Source organism: Haliotis cracherodii, unplaced genomic scaffold (assembly GCF_022045235.1).
Source record: "Haliotis cracherodii isolate W230 unplaced genomic scaffold, xgHalCrac1.p SCAF_1, whole genome shotgun sequence".
NCBI classification, from domain to species: Eukaryota; Metazoa; Mollusca; class Gastropoda; order Lepetellida; family Haliotidae; genus Haliotis; species Haliotis cracherodii.
In genome coordinates, this window is record NW_027266264.1 from 32,395,487 (window position 1) to 32,414,075 (window position 18,589).

At 41.3% G+C, this 18,589-nt stretch overlaps 1 protein-coding gene and 1 pseudogene across 1 annotated transcript in view; one reads left to right on the forward strand and one right to left on the reverse strand.

Moving 5' to 3' along the window:
- LOC139463632 (aquaporin AQPAe.a-like) overlaps positions 1 to 8,240 on the forward strand; it is a 44,660-nt gene extending 36,420 nt beyond the window's left edge. The window contains exons 4-6 of the mRNA XM_071244904.1: positions 1,969 to 2,049; positions 3,342 to 3,453; positions 7,748 to 8,240. Coding sequence (XP_071101005.1) covers positions 1,969 to 2,049; positions 3,342 to 3,453; positions 7,748 to 7,833 — 279 coding nt within the window. The 3' untranslated portion in view covers positions 7,834 to 8,240. The remainder of the gene's footprint in view (positions 1 to 1,968; positions 2,050 to 3,341; positions 3,454 to 7,747) is intronic.
- Positions 8,241 to 15,551: 7,311 nt separating this feature from the next.
- Positions 15,552 to 16,387, reverse strand: LOC139455361 (uncharacterized; annotated as a pseudogene).
- Positions 16,388 to 18,589: the final 2,202 nt, after the last annotated feature.

Below are 18,589 nucleotides of genomic sequence, written 5' to 3' on the forward strand. Positions count from 1 at the left end.
GAGCTGGTATCCTCTGTGCCACCTATCTGTCAGCTGGTGTCCTCTGTGCCACCTATCTGTCAGCTGGTATCCTCTGTGCCACCTATCTGTCAGCTGGTATCGTCTGTGCCACCTATCTGTGAGTTGGTATCATCTGTGCCACCTATCTGTGAGCTGGTGTCCTCTGTGCCACCTATCTGTGAGCTGGTATCCTCTGTGCCACCTATCTGTCAGCTGGTGTCCTCTGTGCCACCTATCTGTCAGCTGGTATCCTCTGTGCCACCTATCTGTCAGCTGGTATCCTCTGTGCCACCTATCTGTCAGCTGGTGTCCCCTGTGTTACCTAACTGTGAGCTGGTATCCCCTGTGCCACCTATCTGTGAGCTGGTATCCTCTGTGCCACCTATCTGTTAGCTGGTATCCTCTGTGTCTCCTATCTGTGAGCTGGTATCCCCTGTGTCACCTATATGTGAGCTGGTATCCTCTGTGCCACCTCTGTGAGCTGGTATCGTCTGTGCCACCTATCTGTGAGCTGGTATCCTCTGTGCCACCTATCTGTGAGTTGGTGTCCTCTGTGCCACCTATCTGTTAGCTGGTATCCTCTGTGCCACCTATCTGTTAGCTGGTATCCTCTGTGCCTCCTATCTGTGAGCTGGTATCCCCTGTGTCACCTATATGTGAGCTGGTATCCTCTGTGCCACCTATCTGTGAGCTGATGTCCTCTGTGCCACCTATCTGTCAGCTGGTATCCTCTGTGCCACCTATCTGTGAGCTGATATCGTCTGTGCCACCTATCTGTGAGTTGGTGTCCTCTGTGTCACCTATCTGTCAGCTGGTATCCTCTGTGTTACCTAACTGTGAGCTGGTATCCTCTGTGCCACCTATCTGTGAGTTGGTATCATCTGTGCCACCTATCTGTGAGCTGGTGTCCTCTGTGCCACCTATCTGTGAGCTGGTATCCTCTGTGCCACCTATCTGTGAGTTGGTATCATCTGTGCCACCTATCCGTGAGCTGGTGTCCTCTGTGCCACCTATCTGTGAGCTGGTATCCTCTGTGCCACCTATCTGTCAGCTGGTGTCCTCTGTGCCACCTATCTGTCAGCTGGTATCCTCTGTGCCACCTATCTGTCAGCTGGTATCGTCTGTGCCACCTATCTGTGAGTTGGTGTCCTCTGTGTCACCTATCTGTCAGCTGGTATCCTCTGTGTTACCTAACTGTGAGCTGGTATCCTCTGTGCCACCTATCTGTGAGTTGGTATCATCTGTGCCACCTATCTGTGAGCTGGTGTCCTCTGTGCCACCTATCTGTGAGCTGGTATCCTCTGTGCCACCTATCTGTGAGTTGGTATCATCTGTGCCACCTATCCGTGAGCTGGTGTCCTCTGTGCCACCTATCTGTGAGCTGGTATCCTCTGTGCCACCTATCTGTCAGCTGGTGTCCTCTGTGCCACCTATCTGTCAGCTGGTATCCTCTGTGCCACCTATCTGTCAGCTGGTATCGTCTGTGCCACCTATCTGTGAGCTGGTGTCCTCTGTGCCACCTATCTGTCAGCTGGTATCCTCTGTGCCACCTATCTGTGAGCTGGTGTCCTCTGTGCCACCTATCTGTGAGCTGGTATCCTCTGTGCCACCTATCTGTCAGCTGGTGTCCTCTGTGCCACCTATCTGTCAGCTGGTATCCTCTGTGCCACCTATCTGTCAGCTGGTATCCTCTGTGCCACCTATCTGTCAGCTGGTGTCCCCTGTGTTACCTAACTGTGAGCTGGTATCCCCTGTGCCACCTATCTGTGAGCTGGTATCCTCTGTGCCACCTATCTGTCAGCTGGTGTCCCCTGTGTTACCTAACTGTGAGCTGGTATCCCCTGTGTCACCTATCTGTGAGCTGGTATCCTCTGTGCCAACTATCTGTGAGCTGGTATCCTTCTGTGCCACCTATCTGTGAGTTGGTGTCCTCTGTGCTTTTAACTGTACTGTATATTTTGTCCCCAGATCACCTACACCGGAGCCAGCATGAACCCCGCTTGGTCCCTGGGGCCGGCAGTCGCCATCAACTTCTGGAAGGACCACTGGGTATGGTCGCCACATCATCCACACACTACAATATACACTACAACACATGTACATCACAGACCCGTGAAGATCCGGGTTAGAATAGGTCTTCAACAACCCATGCTTGCCGTAAATTGCGACTAACATGATCGGGTGGTCTGGCTCGCTGAATTGGTTGAAACATGTCCCCGCGTAGATCGATGCTCATGATGTCGATCACTGGATTATTTACAGACGGCCATCATATAGCTGGAGTTCGGCGTTAAACAACAACAAAAACAACACAGACTACAACACATGTACATAATCATCTTCCCGAGTCAAGGGAGTTATAAAAGTCCAGTTTCCACCCTTGCCGAACTAGGCTGTAATTCCGGATTTTCATTTTGGGCTGACTAACGAGACTATGCATTGTCCAATCAAAATCGCGTATTGGACTGGACACCCGGTTCGTAAACAAAATGAACTTCAACTGCAGATTTGGTAGACTGCAGGATTTGCAACTGGGCCAACTGGGCGTTGACAGATATGGTTTGGAAATCTTTTCATGTTTAATAATCAAGGTAATCAAGTGAGTTGATGCACTTCGCGGGATAAGACCCATTTATTACAATTTAGATCTTGGTTAGAAGATCAGATCATCTTGACGGGGCGCCGCCATTTTGTTTGAAGCATATGCAAGTGATATGAGAGATGGAATCTGCTTGGTCAGTAGGAGGGACATAGCAGGGACATAACTCGTAATAGCCACTGGTGGCGCTACGATCGAGCCTGGAAATTCCAGCCCAGTTCGCTGTCATCAACAGAAAACATACTACAGCACATTGCACAGCACACACAACTGCTACAGCACACACTGTACTTCACACACTACAACACGTATAATATATTATCACAGTTAAAAGGAATCTAACATGTTTCATGCGACTTTTTTTTTATTTTCCTGCATAAAGATTCACATTCTATATATTTGATAGTTCAGTAAAGTACTTTTATAACTAACACGCTTATAACGAATTGACGGATATTACGAACTTAATGTCCTGGCCATTTGCTGTATATATGCTTATAACAAACTACGGTTATAACGAACTAAAATCAGTTGTCCATTTGAGTTCGTTATAACCCTAGTTTACTGTAGATGTGAGTTGCCCATTATATCATGTATCAATCTAGCGATCTGCGAATTAAGATGCTAAGTTCACATTGCCTTGACATATGTTGTGATACTCTAATTTAAATGGACAGTTAGCACATGGTTTCATAGATAATTTGATAAACTGTGGACTGACTCGAATAGCAACTATGTGCAGGTATACTGGACAGGGCCAATACTTGCGGGGACGGTGGCATCTCTCGTTTACAAGTACACCATCAACCCCTATAGAGATGTACCCACGATGGAAGAAGCCGTGCAAACACTACGTAAGTTGAAACTCAACATCTTAAGTGCATTTAAGAAAAACTATAGCTGAAATATACAATGCTTGTTTGTTTATGTGTTGTTACCGCACTCAGCAGTATTCCAGCTATATGAGGGCGGTCTGTAAATAATCGAGTCTGGACCAGACAATCCGGTGATCGATCCACGCAATTGGCATCCGAAGACATGCATCAACCAAGTCAGCGAGCATGACCACCCGATCCTGCCTCTTACGATAAGCATGGTCACCTGTTACGACAAGCATGTGTAACAGGTTTGATGCCATCAGGTGCCCCCAAGGTGCCCCCTTGTCAGGGTTGGTACAGGGTTTATCGTACATTCGTCATTAAAGTATGGGTGTGGGCGAGGATTGAGGTCGTTATCGTACATTGTTGTATAATTATATGTATGTATAAACGCATTGGAATTTCATTTGTATGGTTGTCCAGAAGAGGATTAATTACTAGAATGAACTTAGTTTTCTTATTTATTTGAAAAATACTCTGGGTGTTTTGTACTTAATTGTAATATATCCTATTGACGATTTTCATCATAATTGTTCATATTTAACCTAATTGAATCACATTTCAATTGGTAAAGTAGGTAGTAATATACACAATGGAATAATTATAACGTAACAAACTTAAGCTTACACAAATACATTGATGTGTAAATGTGGAAAGTCTGACTTTTACTGACTGAAGCAAATTTATTTATTTTGCAACTGTATATTTGTACATATTTTATGCGGAGAGGGGTTTACTAAGTTGCAAGAACTTGTCCCCAATTCAATTCTCATTTTGTTCTGTGAATAAAATATGTTTAAACTAAACTAAACTAGCAAATGGATGACATGTCATTCTGCAGTAGTCTGTGTGCAAGCTGATTTATACATGTTCATGTACATAATATCAATTTATTATTATTCAAGTTTCAATTATTTTAACTTTGCGCGCAGGATGTAAAGCAAATAATGACAATGTCCTGGGCGATGTACATGTAGGTATGTGAACCCGCAAGGACTACCTTTATCAATTATTTTACGTGCAGCTTGTGTCATGTCTGTATTGTTAGAATGATACTCTAGCAACTGTACACATCGAAATTTATGACTGAAAGATCCATCCTCGGGTTAAAAATGATGGATTACATTAGGTCCCTCTATTCGACAAATAGGTTAATTGATTTATCATCCAATAGTAGCTTAGCTAGGAGTCCATTGCAATAACATTGAGTTAGGAGTTACCGAAGAGAGCTCTGTGCAACCGGACCCTGAAATTATGTCGATTCGCATTGGAGGTTTACTTAATTGATAAGGAGCAAATGACCGTTTCCTTGAAACAAACAAGACAATTCAATCGCATTTATACATTATATTTTGACGAAGAATTCAAATACATTAAATGGGTGACAGATCTCCTGTGCAATGTCAAAGAAAAAAACCCAGTGGTGGGCAAATGCAGCATAGATTTCCCATGCATGGGAAAGGAGAATACTTAATACATAACAATATATACAATGTTTTTATTAATATCAAAAGTGGGGCGTGGATATTCTTTACCTACATTGCATATACTATTAGATATTGTGTATTCTCCCCAACAAGTAACGGATTAAGTAAAGATGTATATATCAAAGTTTACTATTTAAGGTCCCTTTACATATCAATAGTTGTATAAGGATTACTGTTCACAAATATAATAACTGTGTGTGTCAAAAATTTTAGCAATATTCCAGCAATATCACAGCGGGGGACCCAGAAATGGGCTTCACACATTGTACCCATGTCGGGAATTGAACCCGGGTCTTCGGCGTGACGAGCTAACGCTTAAACCACTAGGCTACCCGACCGCCCCCATAACTTTAAGAAGTGTAGTCAGATGTACACACAGCGACAAAACGAAACAAGCTAACAATTCAAACATATTTCGGCCAAATCCAACAATTTTAATTGTGGAGAAGGTTTCAAGCCGCAGAGGTCAACAAGCACAGATTGGGCTACTGATCCCGCTTGGCTAGGCCTCGTGCCCTCGCAAAATTGTTTCGAAAATTATATCTCCAAAGCTGCCAAAACTTATAAAATGCCTTAGCTACGTCACAGTTAGACACTGATTTTCAGTATATTAGAGTGTTCTTTTGATAATGATAGCAATTATCCCTGTAGTTTATCCAGATTCCCGATGGTTAATTCTGACTCGATCGCCGAAGGACGAGGGCGACGCCATGTTTGTTTATAGACAGTGAAAGTAGTCCCTACTTGACCTTTGATATTTGCATCTCTATCCGCATATGACCCCCAACGGATCGTTTTTATCCATTATATGATAAAGTACTTAATACATCATAGTGTTGTTACTAGTATCTATCAGAACAGGCAAGACCATCTTAATAATAATTCACAACTGGAATGGACCACAAATTTGCTGGAAATTTTAACTTAGAAATACTGACTGTAGAGAATTGTTATTAACAGTAACTGTTTCCAATATTAACTTTCAGGTAACTGCCTGAAAACTATGCTGACTTAAACATTATAAACTGTAAGATATTACTTTCATACAATGGATAACATTTATACACATGGAAACAGACTTACTTTCCACATTAACGACAATATCATTATGAATAACCTTGTCAAAGATAATTTCTATGACACATAACACTCTGAAGTTATTGCTTAACTACAGTTGTTACATTTCCATAAAACTTTACCAATAAATAGCTATCCTTGACAAAACTCAATGTCTGACAACTGACAATAATCACTGATGAGTTATCCCCCTTTACATGACAAAATGCGTACAAATACTCAAAATGTTTATCAAACTTGATATCAAATTTATCAAACTTGACCTGAAATATTTATCTTGTACTCAGAGAAATACTAATAACACTATCATACACAGGATAGAGAACCCTGTGTTTGTTTGAACACAGACTGCAAGAACATCTTCAACTGACAGCTGATTGTTAATAGACAAGACAGAATTATCTCCCCTTAATGGGAATGCAACTGTTATTCCTGTGCAAAGATAATTATTTCCTAACCTCACAATTATCCTATAACAATGCTGTAACCCGTATACATGTATTTACAAAGGGACTACTGTACAAACATATTTGTCAACATCGGACAAATGAATACTTTCATGTGCAGAACACGTGGGAAAACTTTCTTATTCACTTCATAATGCAAAACGCATTAATCTACAAGAATATCCTGATCAAACCACTTGTACCATAGTAAGGCATAAATTGTAGGGATTCTACACTAAGTAGTAGCTTTTGATCAAGTCTTAACCTTCCATTAACTTGCATTGAACGGGACGTCGAGTTTGTTTACTTCCGCTGTGGCCGACAGCCAAGGGACATTACTCCCTACATAGACTCACTCTGCGTTCCACTACTTACGTAGCCCGCTAAAATATCATTCCGACAAAATTACTTTGTACTAAGGCATCAACGACACGGTATTCAATGCGAAAACTATCAAAGAACTATTTCTCCTCCATCTCATGTCTAAACTAGCATGATATAACAACATTTTCGGAAACGTCGATCTGCAACTGACAATTATGGCGGCAACGAACAGACGTTTTGCCTGTTACGGGCTTGCTGACTTCTAAAACTTAAATTCCAGACTTACTGCGTGTTGATACATACATAAAAACATACAACATGATCTATATGATTTGTGGGACAAGGGGAATGTGTATCAATGCATTGATTCCTCATCTGAAGCAAACGAATCCAATAGATAAGATGACCAAATGTTTTCACATTCCTGTTTCAATACAGTATGTCTGCGCATGCGTTAAACGCACACGGCAGTCAGGTACTGTTTACCCAAAACATAATAATATGCAATCATAGGCTTCTGATGAATAACCATTTCCTTACAACCTGATATTAATCTGACGTCATGTATTATAACACAAATCTGTTCTAAGAAAACAGCATAAATTAACTTTAGGGGGTTTCAATCTAAATTCTTGTAATAACTGATAATCTACCATGATAATTATACTACTATCATAAGACAGCTAAGTCATGCTTTTACACATGGTCGCCTTTTACGGCAAGCATGGTCGCCTTTTTCGACAAGCATGGGTTGAATCTTCCTACATATAATACACAATCACGCGATTCATTCATTTATTCATCAATGATAATGATGATTATCGTTCTAATACTTATAGTAATGATGAGTTATTTCAGTATTTTCTGTCACTAATTCGTTATACATGCAACTTACACTGTTAACTGTTAATTTCTATGTTGTTTCCATCCTTCCAGTTCAAGATCGGTCGTTCATCGTTGTGCCACGAGACTACCTCATGGGCAAAAAGAAGGACGACCTTGACGATTTCACTCGACTGTGACGTCACTTCCTGGTTGTCACATAATGGATGAATTGTGGATTTCCCTTTAACTGCCCATTACGTCATCGGCATGGCATTCTGTAACGGATGTACCGTATATTTTCTAACAAATTAATATTGTTTTATCAAGGGGGCTTCCCTGTGTGAGTAAATTGGGTTTCTCAATCGGAGAGTCTCTATCACCCCTGACGTCATCCGGGGGCCCCTTGGAAACGCCATTCCGGTTCGCCGCGATTATATTTCTAGGGTCAGCAATATAAACGTTCGACACCTTCATCACTTCGGGCTTTCCTTCCACTGTAAGCTGAGACGTCCTGATATTACTTGAATCCTGTTAAAAACCAACTCACTCACTCACTGACGTCATGAAAGTCACGATGCAGTACATATCCCGACGTAACCTATTTTCGAACAGTTAAGATGACATTGCTGATATTTCGAGGGATGAGCGAATCAAAACTCAAATTCTGCTTCACACCAGTAGGTGATGTCTTCAACAATAGAATTCAGCTCAATTCCGAATTATTTTTTGTTGTTGTTTTTTTGTTTGTTTGTTTGTTTGTTTTTTTTGGGGGGGGGTTGGTTTGGTTTTTTGTTTAATGCCGCACTCAGTAATATTCCTGCCATATGACGGCGGTCTGTAAATACAACCAGACAATCCAGTGATTGATATCAAGAGTATCGATCCACGCAATTGGGATCGATGACATGCATCAACCATGTCCTCGAGCCTGTCCACCCTATCCCTTTAGTCGCCTCTTACGACAAGCATAGTCCCTTTTTCGGATAGCATGGGTTGCTGAAGACCTATTCTACCGCGGATCTTCACGGGTCTCGATAAAAAGGCGTGACCTCCATTGCCGCGATTGCACTCGAGTGACGTCACCTATTTTCGAAAACCTGATTGGTTTCGTACTTGAGCCGGATTTCCATGAATGAAGGGACATGTTTTGGCGCACAGTTTTCAATATAATTATTGCAAGTAGGCATTGAAACTCAAAAAGTCATTGGACGTTTGAAACCTATTCACAAAATATGAATATTTGTCAAATTTAAGCGTTCACGCTATTCTATTCTTTCTCTTCATCATGACACGGGCGCCAAAATTCTGAATGTCGACGGAATGTTCTGACAGGTATACATTACTTCACATGAACCCAATGTTGCCATGCTGAATGTGTGAACTCTCAAGTCGGAAGCCAGGTAGCATGCCATCATCGGCCCTGCATCGGCCCAACGTTGGCAAACGTCATCGGCCCTGCATCGGCCCAACGTTGGCAAACGTCACTGGCCCTGCATCGGCACTGCACCGGCCCAGCGTCGCCAAACATCGTTGGGCCGATGAAGTTTTGCTCATCGGGTCGCCACTGGCCCAACGTCGGCAAACTTCATAGGCCCTGCATTGGCACTGCAACGGCCCAGCATCGGCCCAGCGTCGGCAAATATCGTCGGGCCGATGAGGTTTTGCTCATCGGATCGACATCGGCCCAACGTCGACAATAACTATCGGCGCAGCATTGGGTTGCGTATTGGGTTGCATTGGGACAGTAATTATAGGTTTAGAATCAGCCTTGTCCTACATGTCGGCATGCAGCTTTGATGACGTCACACAGAGTGCGACAGATCAATATCAAAAACGGCTGTTCGAAAATAGGGTACTCGACGATATAATAATCAGTGAGATTCAAGGAATGACGGATTATGGGTCCCGAGTGAAGGTATGATGTAAGGCCTGGCTTTTGGCCTGGGACATCATTCACACCCGAGTGACCGACCATCCGCGAGGGTAGTAGGTTATCCCATATATTACTCATTGCCATTTTCAGAAAAAAGGAATAGGTCTTCAGCAACCCATGCTTGTCGTAAAAGGTGACTCTGCTTGTCGTAAAAGGCGATTAACGGGATCGGGTGGTCAGGCTCACTGGCTTGGTTGATGCATGTCATCGATTCCAATTGCGTGGATCGATGCTCGTGATATTAATCACTGGATTGTCTGGTCTAGACTCGATTATTTACAGACCGCCGTCATATAGCTGGAATATTACTGAGTGCAGCGTTAAACAACAAAGCAACCAACCAACCAGAAAAAAGGAAGTAACATTTATGACGTGTCAATCCAACGGAGAAACGTCACTGAAGTCTATCTTTTGGTCATTTGACGTAATATGTTCAATTGGTGACGCCATGAACAGTGGATGACGTCTTATAACACTCTCCTACCCAGAGGTTTCATGTGACCAGGCCAGCGCCATGTGACGATTCGTCACATCTTACACAATCCATTCAAGATATTGCATAATGTTTTTCATTCATTTTATTTTTGACAAGCCTACATATCTAGATAAATATATGTCATAGAATGGTTAACTTTCATTGAACTAATATCCTACATCTAACTATTTCATTTGCATAGTTATCCTATGTTTACATTGGTTGTACGTTCCACGTGCTGTCATCGAAGCCCTACGGAGAGCTACCGATACGGTCACTTTGATGTGTAAATATGTATTGTCATGCAACTCACTGTCGCAGTTGTAGTAGCATATGTATGTAATTATGCAAAACAATATGTAAAGTGCCCCTAAATACTTGCTTTGGTCCGTTCTATTCTGATTTCTGAAAAAGCGCATTTGTCTACAAACAAGAGAAAAATCCGGTCACACGATATGCAAATTAGCCTGTGGCAGTGGTGTTATGCTAAGTCACCACTGCGCCGGACGGTGGTCTTATATTGTACTGATCAATGAAGCAACGTGAATACAATGTTTATTCCTAATGCAGGATATTTACCATCCCCACACTCGCGTGATAACCTCTATTTATTTTCATTTTTGATAACAAATTCTATTCACTTTAGCTATAATAACGGTAACGCTATTTTTCAGGGCATTATCATTTGCTCGATCGGCTCGATCTTCTCAACTGACCTCCTTCGTCGGGCTGTTGATGGAAGACCTCGGGCTTCTGCAAATGATAATGCCAAAAAATAGCTTACTATAACCTGGTTCCCGTCGTCAACTTGTGCCAAGCTAGGAGCCGCGGTAAGCTGGACCTCGTCTCTAATATCACAATATACGCAAGTTGACGACGCGCATAGGGAGCCTGGAACTTCAATATATTTTGCGGATTTACACAAAGTGTGCACTCCAGCTTTTTCGTTTGCAAATACCTCTATAAACTAAATTATTGAAGTCAACTCTGAAATAATCTATGTTCCATTGACATAATATAGAAAGCTATCACGTTGCCAAACTATTGGTACCCATATGTTTATATTGTATTTGCTTGAAAATATAAAGGGCAACTTCTACCATACCACCACTAGTCTGCAATCTTTGATTTATGATTGATTGATTGATCTTTGAAGATCTTATAGGTTTTTCGGCAACGAGATCCATTTACACCTTGTCCATAATGAAGGCTAACAAAATTCCTAAAAATGTTATGAAGTAGAGAACCTGCCAGAGGGACATATATGTCCCTCCTCTTCAACCCTCACTTTGAAGTCGAATAAAATTCAAACTGCACCACGCACATAGATACACTTCACAGTTTTGAATACTTTGGGAAATTCCCTGCTTGGTCATATCATCCGCTGCCATTTTGGGCCGAGCAAAATTACTGAAAATAACCTCTGAAAATTAGGTACATAGTAAATGTCGCCATTTTCACACATTGCGTTATTTACAGCATGTTTCGAAATAATAATTATTGGATATTTACTCGGAGAAATGAATTTCAAAAATAGTATCTTAGTAATCACGAGTATCTGTCTTTGATCAAAAAGTGAAGTGAAGTGAACTTTCTGAAATATATTGGATAGTGTTTACAAAATCACGTTTCACATATACCGGCTATGAGATGCCTGTAACATCAAGTTAATTTCAAAGTCAGCTACGATACATACATCCTTGAATTCCTCATACAGAGTAGAAGCAAATGACAAATGGTCTTTTCACCAATACAAAGTGTCCAGATGAAATCAGGCAAAATAAATAAAGTGTAAAAACGAACGCTGTGCTCGAAAAACTGCACTTGTTTGAAATGTAAACAAAGCAAAATTCAGATTTTACACAGTGTAGCATTTTCTCCAAATTTAACTATCAATTCGTCTATTCGTTTAATATATTGGCTCAACAATTTCAGAATATGCATGGGAAAAGAATCGTATGAAGAATTATGTAACTACAAATAGATACATTGCAATAAATGATAGATACTTTCAACAGAAATTGTCACAGTTTATGTCCTGTGTGGCGCGATGACTTACGCAAAATCAGGCACAACAACGGTATTTATCGGAATTTCTGACTATTTCCGTTGGTTTCAATGAAAAATATCACAACAAATAACAGTACACTGATTGTCAGAATGCTTCTGATTACTTACATGTCACATTTATGTATAGTCCTTTCCAATAAGGTCTTATCTCCCCCTGATTTATTATCCCCCCTTGCGAACTCTTTCGAAAACAGAGATAAAACGGCCCTCTCACGCGCTTGACGTTGACTTACGGAGAGGTTTTGGAAAATGAATGAAACGAGAACGAAACTGCGGCATTATTGCACTGTCTGCTCAAATTATAGAGGGAAGGGGGTAGTTGGACGGGTGGTGACATTGCATAGGTTTCCAACGAATGAATCACGAAAGATTCGACATAGATTCTGTGATGTATTTCCTTTAGTTCTCATATTGAACTATCTCCGTATCTATAACACGAAAAGCTGGAATACGATCATGGGTTTATTCTTCATCATGGCGTCAGTACATCGGTCTGTGATGACGTCATCAGGTACGTCATAGCACGAGCTTGCTGGTACTATTTACAATAGCACTAATCACAATGACAATACACTACACTCCTCCACCTTAAATTCACAATAGCGGGTAAAGAGAGATATTGCCTTAACTTGACACAAAAGTTGTACAATGACATTCACAATCGTGCTGGCTCGATAATACTTTAGAATAACCACTTGGCAATTACCCGGATCACTTCTACTTATAGTAATAACATTCACATTAACTGAACTCATTAACTATAACAAGTAACCTTCAGCGTTCAACATGTTAGAAGAACTTTAACGGTAGTCTCAGTGCAAATATTAACCAAAAAGGTATAAACATTATCTTAGATGCATTGCAACCCAACTGCTGTCTACACAACATATTTAAAGTCATTGTCAACATCTGAACTGCACTTTTGAGGAATCTGGAAACAGTCACAAAAGTCACTTAGAGATCAAGTCTTTGCACTGGTTTACGTAGGCGCTGCGGGTAACGCCTGCCAACACAAGTCTCCCAACTGAGCACTTCTCATCTCTGAATTATTGTAAGTGTACTTCTTGGGTTGTGGCGATGTGACAGGTGTCGCCCCTGCATGAGTTGAATCAGCTGAGACGGGAACCGATGAAGCCCGGTCCTTCTGTGCAACTTCTGGCAACCTAACCAAGTCCCTTAGTTGGTCGTTTGTTAGGTCGACTGATGAAGACCTGTGTGATGAGTTCTCTGGGAAACCCCTGTATCTTTGCATCTGATCTATGTGGGTGACTCTGGATGTACCACCAATTTGCACTCTGTAGTGCAGTGAGCCAAGGGGCTCAATGACCCAACCCTTGATCCACTTCACCTCTCTCCCCTCACGATAATTTCTGATTAGACATGGTTCATTAACTTGGAACTCACGGATAGTGTTGTCCTGTCTGACTTTATCATGAGTCTCCTTCTGTTTTTCTTGCTTCTGTTGAACTTTCTTGTCCAAATCTGGCCTAGTGCGTAGCTTTCTTCCTAAGAAAAGTTTGGCTGGTGATTCTGTGGCGTTGCCCGGTATATATACGAGAAGGAAGTTTGCAAGCATCCGTTTAACTGGCATTGTCTGTTGACATGTCCGAGACTCAACGAAGTGTTTCTTAAGAGCTGATTTCACTATCTGAACTGTGCGCTCCGGCACACCATTAGATGAAGGATGACAGGGTGGAGTCAAACCCTGTTTAATACCATTATTCTGTAGGAATAGTTTGAATTCTTCCGACGTGAATTGAGGTCCACTATCGGACACAACCTCTACCGGAAGGCCGTATGATACAAACAGTTCTCTCAGTACCTCTTCTGCTTGCTGTCGTGGTCGATAGTAGGACAGTCTCTATCCACTTTGTGCGACTGTCCACCACCACCAAAAACTTCTGAGATCTGTGCTCACCGTAGTCAATGTGGATCCTTTCCCAAGCTCTTCTAGGGTAAGACCAAGGGTGTAAAGGCGCAACTGGTGGATCATGCTGTAACATCTGACAAATCTCACAGCTGTGAGCAGTATTCTCTATACTCTTATCTAGCTAGACCTGGGTACCACAAGTAACTGCGGGCGAGGCTCTTCATTCTGACGATGCCACTGTGCTCTGCATGCAACTCTTGCAATATTGCTGCCTGGAATCTGGGTGGTATGATTACCCTTATTCCCCAGACTACTGACAGCTCTAAAGTTCATGTCATTCACATGATTTGGCCAGCCTCTGTATGTGCACTCTAGTACTCTTGAAAGGACTATATATCTTTCTTTGTTGCCTCTGCAATCTGTTTAGATGATATCGGCAAGTTGAAGACTCCCATGGTAGTCTTGACAGACAGTCAGCATTACTGTGTTCTTCTGACTTACGATATCTGATTTCATAGTTGTGCGCCATGAGGATAAGCACCCATCTTTGAAGTCTGGCTGCTGCCAGAATAGGAATTCCTGTCTTTGGTCCAAAGATAGTTGTCAGTGGCTTGTGATCAGTTATCAACGTGAAGTTCTTTCTCCGATGCCCAACAGTTACGCAACATTACAACAACACTCTTAAGAATGGAACACGCTGTGCGTTGCATGGCCGAGATTTATTTCCGCGATTGCGTAAACGTAGATAGATTTTTTATTTTTTTTATGTTGCATACCTCAGATCTTACATACATTGAAACATACACTACTTGATCACAATTAACTTGCTGTTGCCCGACACGTAAAACCAGAGGAAAACAACTCCTTTAGAGTAAATACTCTGGAACCGTGTTCCCTCAACGACTGCAAACAGCAACTACCGGAGGGTTTATAGTATACATGTGATCTACTGCAGATGTACGTGAAACTTGAACCTCATATATTCATTAGCTACATACAGCAGCTTACATTAGTATTATAGTGGCTCTTCAGCCCAGAGCAACATCACATCGTACGACTGCACATAAAGCAGCTTACATTAGTATTATAATGGCTCTTCAGCCCAGAGCAACATCACATCGTCGTTTTACTACGATTACAGCAGCTTACATTGTATTATAATGGCTCTGCAGCCTGGCGACAACAATACGCCCGAAAAATATAACAAATCTGAATCTGTCCCCACTGTCACATATCTGAAACATACAGACAACAGATTAAAACATTGAAAATGCAATACTTTTCACATAGAGAAATAGAATAATCTAATGGCCATGCTTGCACTTAGAGCGAGAATGAACAATTCAAATCTTCACACTCCTTAAGTACCCCAGTTTAACGCCACCTAGCGGGGCGGACTACTCACTTACATTAACGCTACACACCGTTAGGAGAAAGAAATTTCCTTCTAATTCATCCTTCGAAAGAAATAATATTTCTCCGATGCCCAACAGTTACGCAACATTACAACAACACTCTTAAGAATGGAACACGCTGTGCGTTGCACGGCCGAGAGCTACAAAGAAAGTCAAAGACCAAGAGAAAGGGAAACTTTCATTCTATTGTTAATACTATCCTTAATATATCCGTCCTTAGCATTCTCACTTTTCCATCTTCCATGTCTTTTAAACATACAGTCTGGTATGCCGTTCGCTGCTGCTGTAGCACCACCACTACGTAGACTGTGTAGACCATAACTTTTAATGTTCGTAACAATGGGGGACAATGCATCTAAGAAAAGTTACCTCAGTCTAGTGTAAGACATAGGATTGTTGCTTTTTCCTAACACATAACCAGACGCACATTTGCTGAGGTTTCGGAAAACATACTGATCAGAATCTGCCGGAATACCTGCAAGTTTTAGATATTGTTTCAAACATTCAACTGGACACAATTTCGATTGAGTTCTACTGATAACGAGCCAGGCTCCGTCTCTATATACATCTGTTTTAGACTTTTCAATAAAAACTGTCATGTGAGAATCATAAAATATTATATCCGAACGAGAAATATTAATCAGTTCAGAAGATCTTAAGAATACAGCATAAGCCAACAAGCACATTGCTAGTATTCTCAAATCAGACAAAGATGCATTTACAATTTTTGAATCGTACAACCTCTCAAGAATAGCAACAGTAACTGGCTCCTTCTTAACAACAGACTTAGCTAATTTACGTTTAGCTGCTTCAAACACATTTTTCACAAGACCATTTTCAGTAGGACTCTCAAGCCCCACACTACAATGTGCATGCCTTAAGCTATAGAAGGCTGTAATGACAGGTGACACTGTATCACTCTGTTGGACAATAGATAAATAGCACAATGCAGGGGCGAAATAGGTAATACATCCGGCATATTATTCATTTTTGCCCACCTTTGCCAAGCAGCAAAACCATAAAATTATGTATATTTCTTGACAGTGGACTCGGTTCTCGACTCTGACAACAGGTCCGGCAGACCGTTAGCCAGCTGGCGAATAGCAACAGGAAGATGATCAAGCTCATTTTTATATGTACACTGGAACAAATCTGTAACATTGAAAACATCAATCAACGATAATCTACAAGAAGAGCAAGCATGTTAAATTGCAAATCTGTTTCACCAAACATTCCTCCTGGAATCCTACTAGCTATATAAGACTCTCTGGAAGTAGGCAAATACATACATAACTTTTAACTTGCGGAATAAACATTGAATTTGATTTCAATAAAGGCCAAGAAACAAGCAGAATGCCACTCGGGGACGACAAGTGTACCGGAGCACCACATTGTGCTAGATGCTTGATTGTTTGTGGAATGAGACAAATTGGGGGCACAATCCAGCTCATTGTTCCTTTCCAGTTCACAGTAAAGCAGTCCACAGCAGCACATGCAGGGTTGTTATAACGTGAATTGAATACCTCTAATTGGGTGTTATAATAGGTCGCAAACCGATCAACATCATGAGGGCCCCACTTGCCATTCACGTTTTGAAATATGCTTTTAGCAATACCCCAGTCATCATAGTCGACCATACGACTAAGGTAATCTGCTTTCTGGTTCTCATAGCGAGGGATCCACTGTAAATGTAGATCAATACCATTCTTCACACATAAGTCAAATATTTCTAAAGCAAGTGACTGTAAGTGGATCTTCATACTCCCTTTCTCAATAATTGTTGCAACATTTTTATTGTCTGTGAACCACTTGATACTCTGGTGTGATAAACTAGACACAAAACTCTGCAACACCATATGCACGGCTTTCAGCTCCGTCCACGTCGAGCTAAGCATTGCCTCGTCCCTTGACCACTGCCCATGAGAAGGGACATTATCCAATTCCACACAGTAGCCACCGTAACCACTATCACTGGCATCTGAATATACTAGTTTCCTTGAAACTGTTGTCTGAACTAAATATCTGGAACAATACTTATGTAAGCTACATGACCAAAACTGCAACTGTTTGATACTTGAATCTGACAACACAATATAGCTATGCCATGACGGGGATGCTACAACATCAATACTCAGAGATCTTGTCATCAGCTGAGAGATTGGACCCATCACAATTTTCATAGACATTATCTGACCAACGACAGAAGCTATGTATTTCACTGGGAAATAGCTATGGTTAGATTGTAATAACACGGTAATGCACTTCAATACCTTATCCCTTTTTCTGTCAGGAACACTCATGATCATAGATGTTGTATCAATCCTGAAACCTAACCACTCAATTGACTGAGACGGCAACCAAAGGGACTTTTCTACTTTAGGAACGAAACCTGATCCGAGTAGATCCTGTTTAACAGCTGCACCCGACGCGTATGCCTCGTCCCGTGAAGAACCTGAAAGAATACCATCATCTAAGAAAGTTACTATTCTGCATCCCTCATACCTCCATTTCTTAACCAACTGTCTTATAACTTTGGTGAACACATATGGAACTGATGTTAATCCAAAGGGAAGCACAAGGAATTTGTAATAGTGAACGATTCCTGTTTGATCAGCCCATGACAATCCGAGATAATCAGTATGAGGGGGAAAAATATCAATGTGGTGATAAGCAGAATGGATATCAAATTTTATGAGCCAGTCATTTTTTCTGATGTAATTCAAAGCTATCTTCCAATCCTCATATTTCACACTCTGTTTGTACACATAATTGTTAATTCTGTGAAGATCTAAAATTAATCTCTTCTTCCCAGAAGACTGGACTGATACGGACAGTGGACTGACGATAGTAGGAGGAGTATCACACTCGCATATGAGACTTTTCGTCTCCAGTTCATCAATAGCCTGTGTGACAAAGTCTTTGTGTTTGAAAGCTGATTGGTTATTTCTTGCATACATAGAAGGTGGTTGAAATATAAATGGGATCTTATACCCATTAGCAATCAAATCTACAACAAAATGTGACGAACCAATATTTATCCAGAATTGTAACCTGCTCTTGAGACGCCCCCTAACCACAATTTCAGCTGTACCTTGCTCATACTCATAATAGTCATCTGTAATAATTTGAGAAAATTGCAAATCATCAACAACGCCATCATGACTGAAATACTCAACTGACAGGTCTTGCG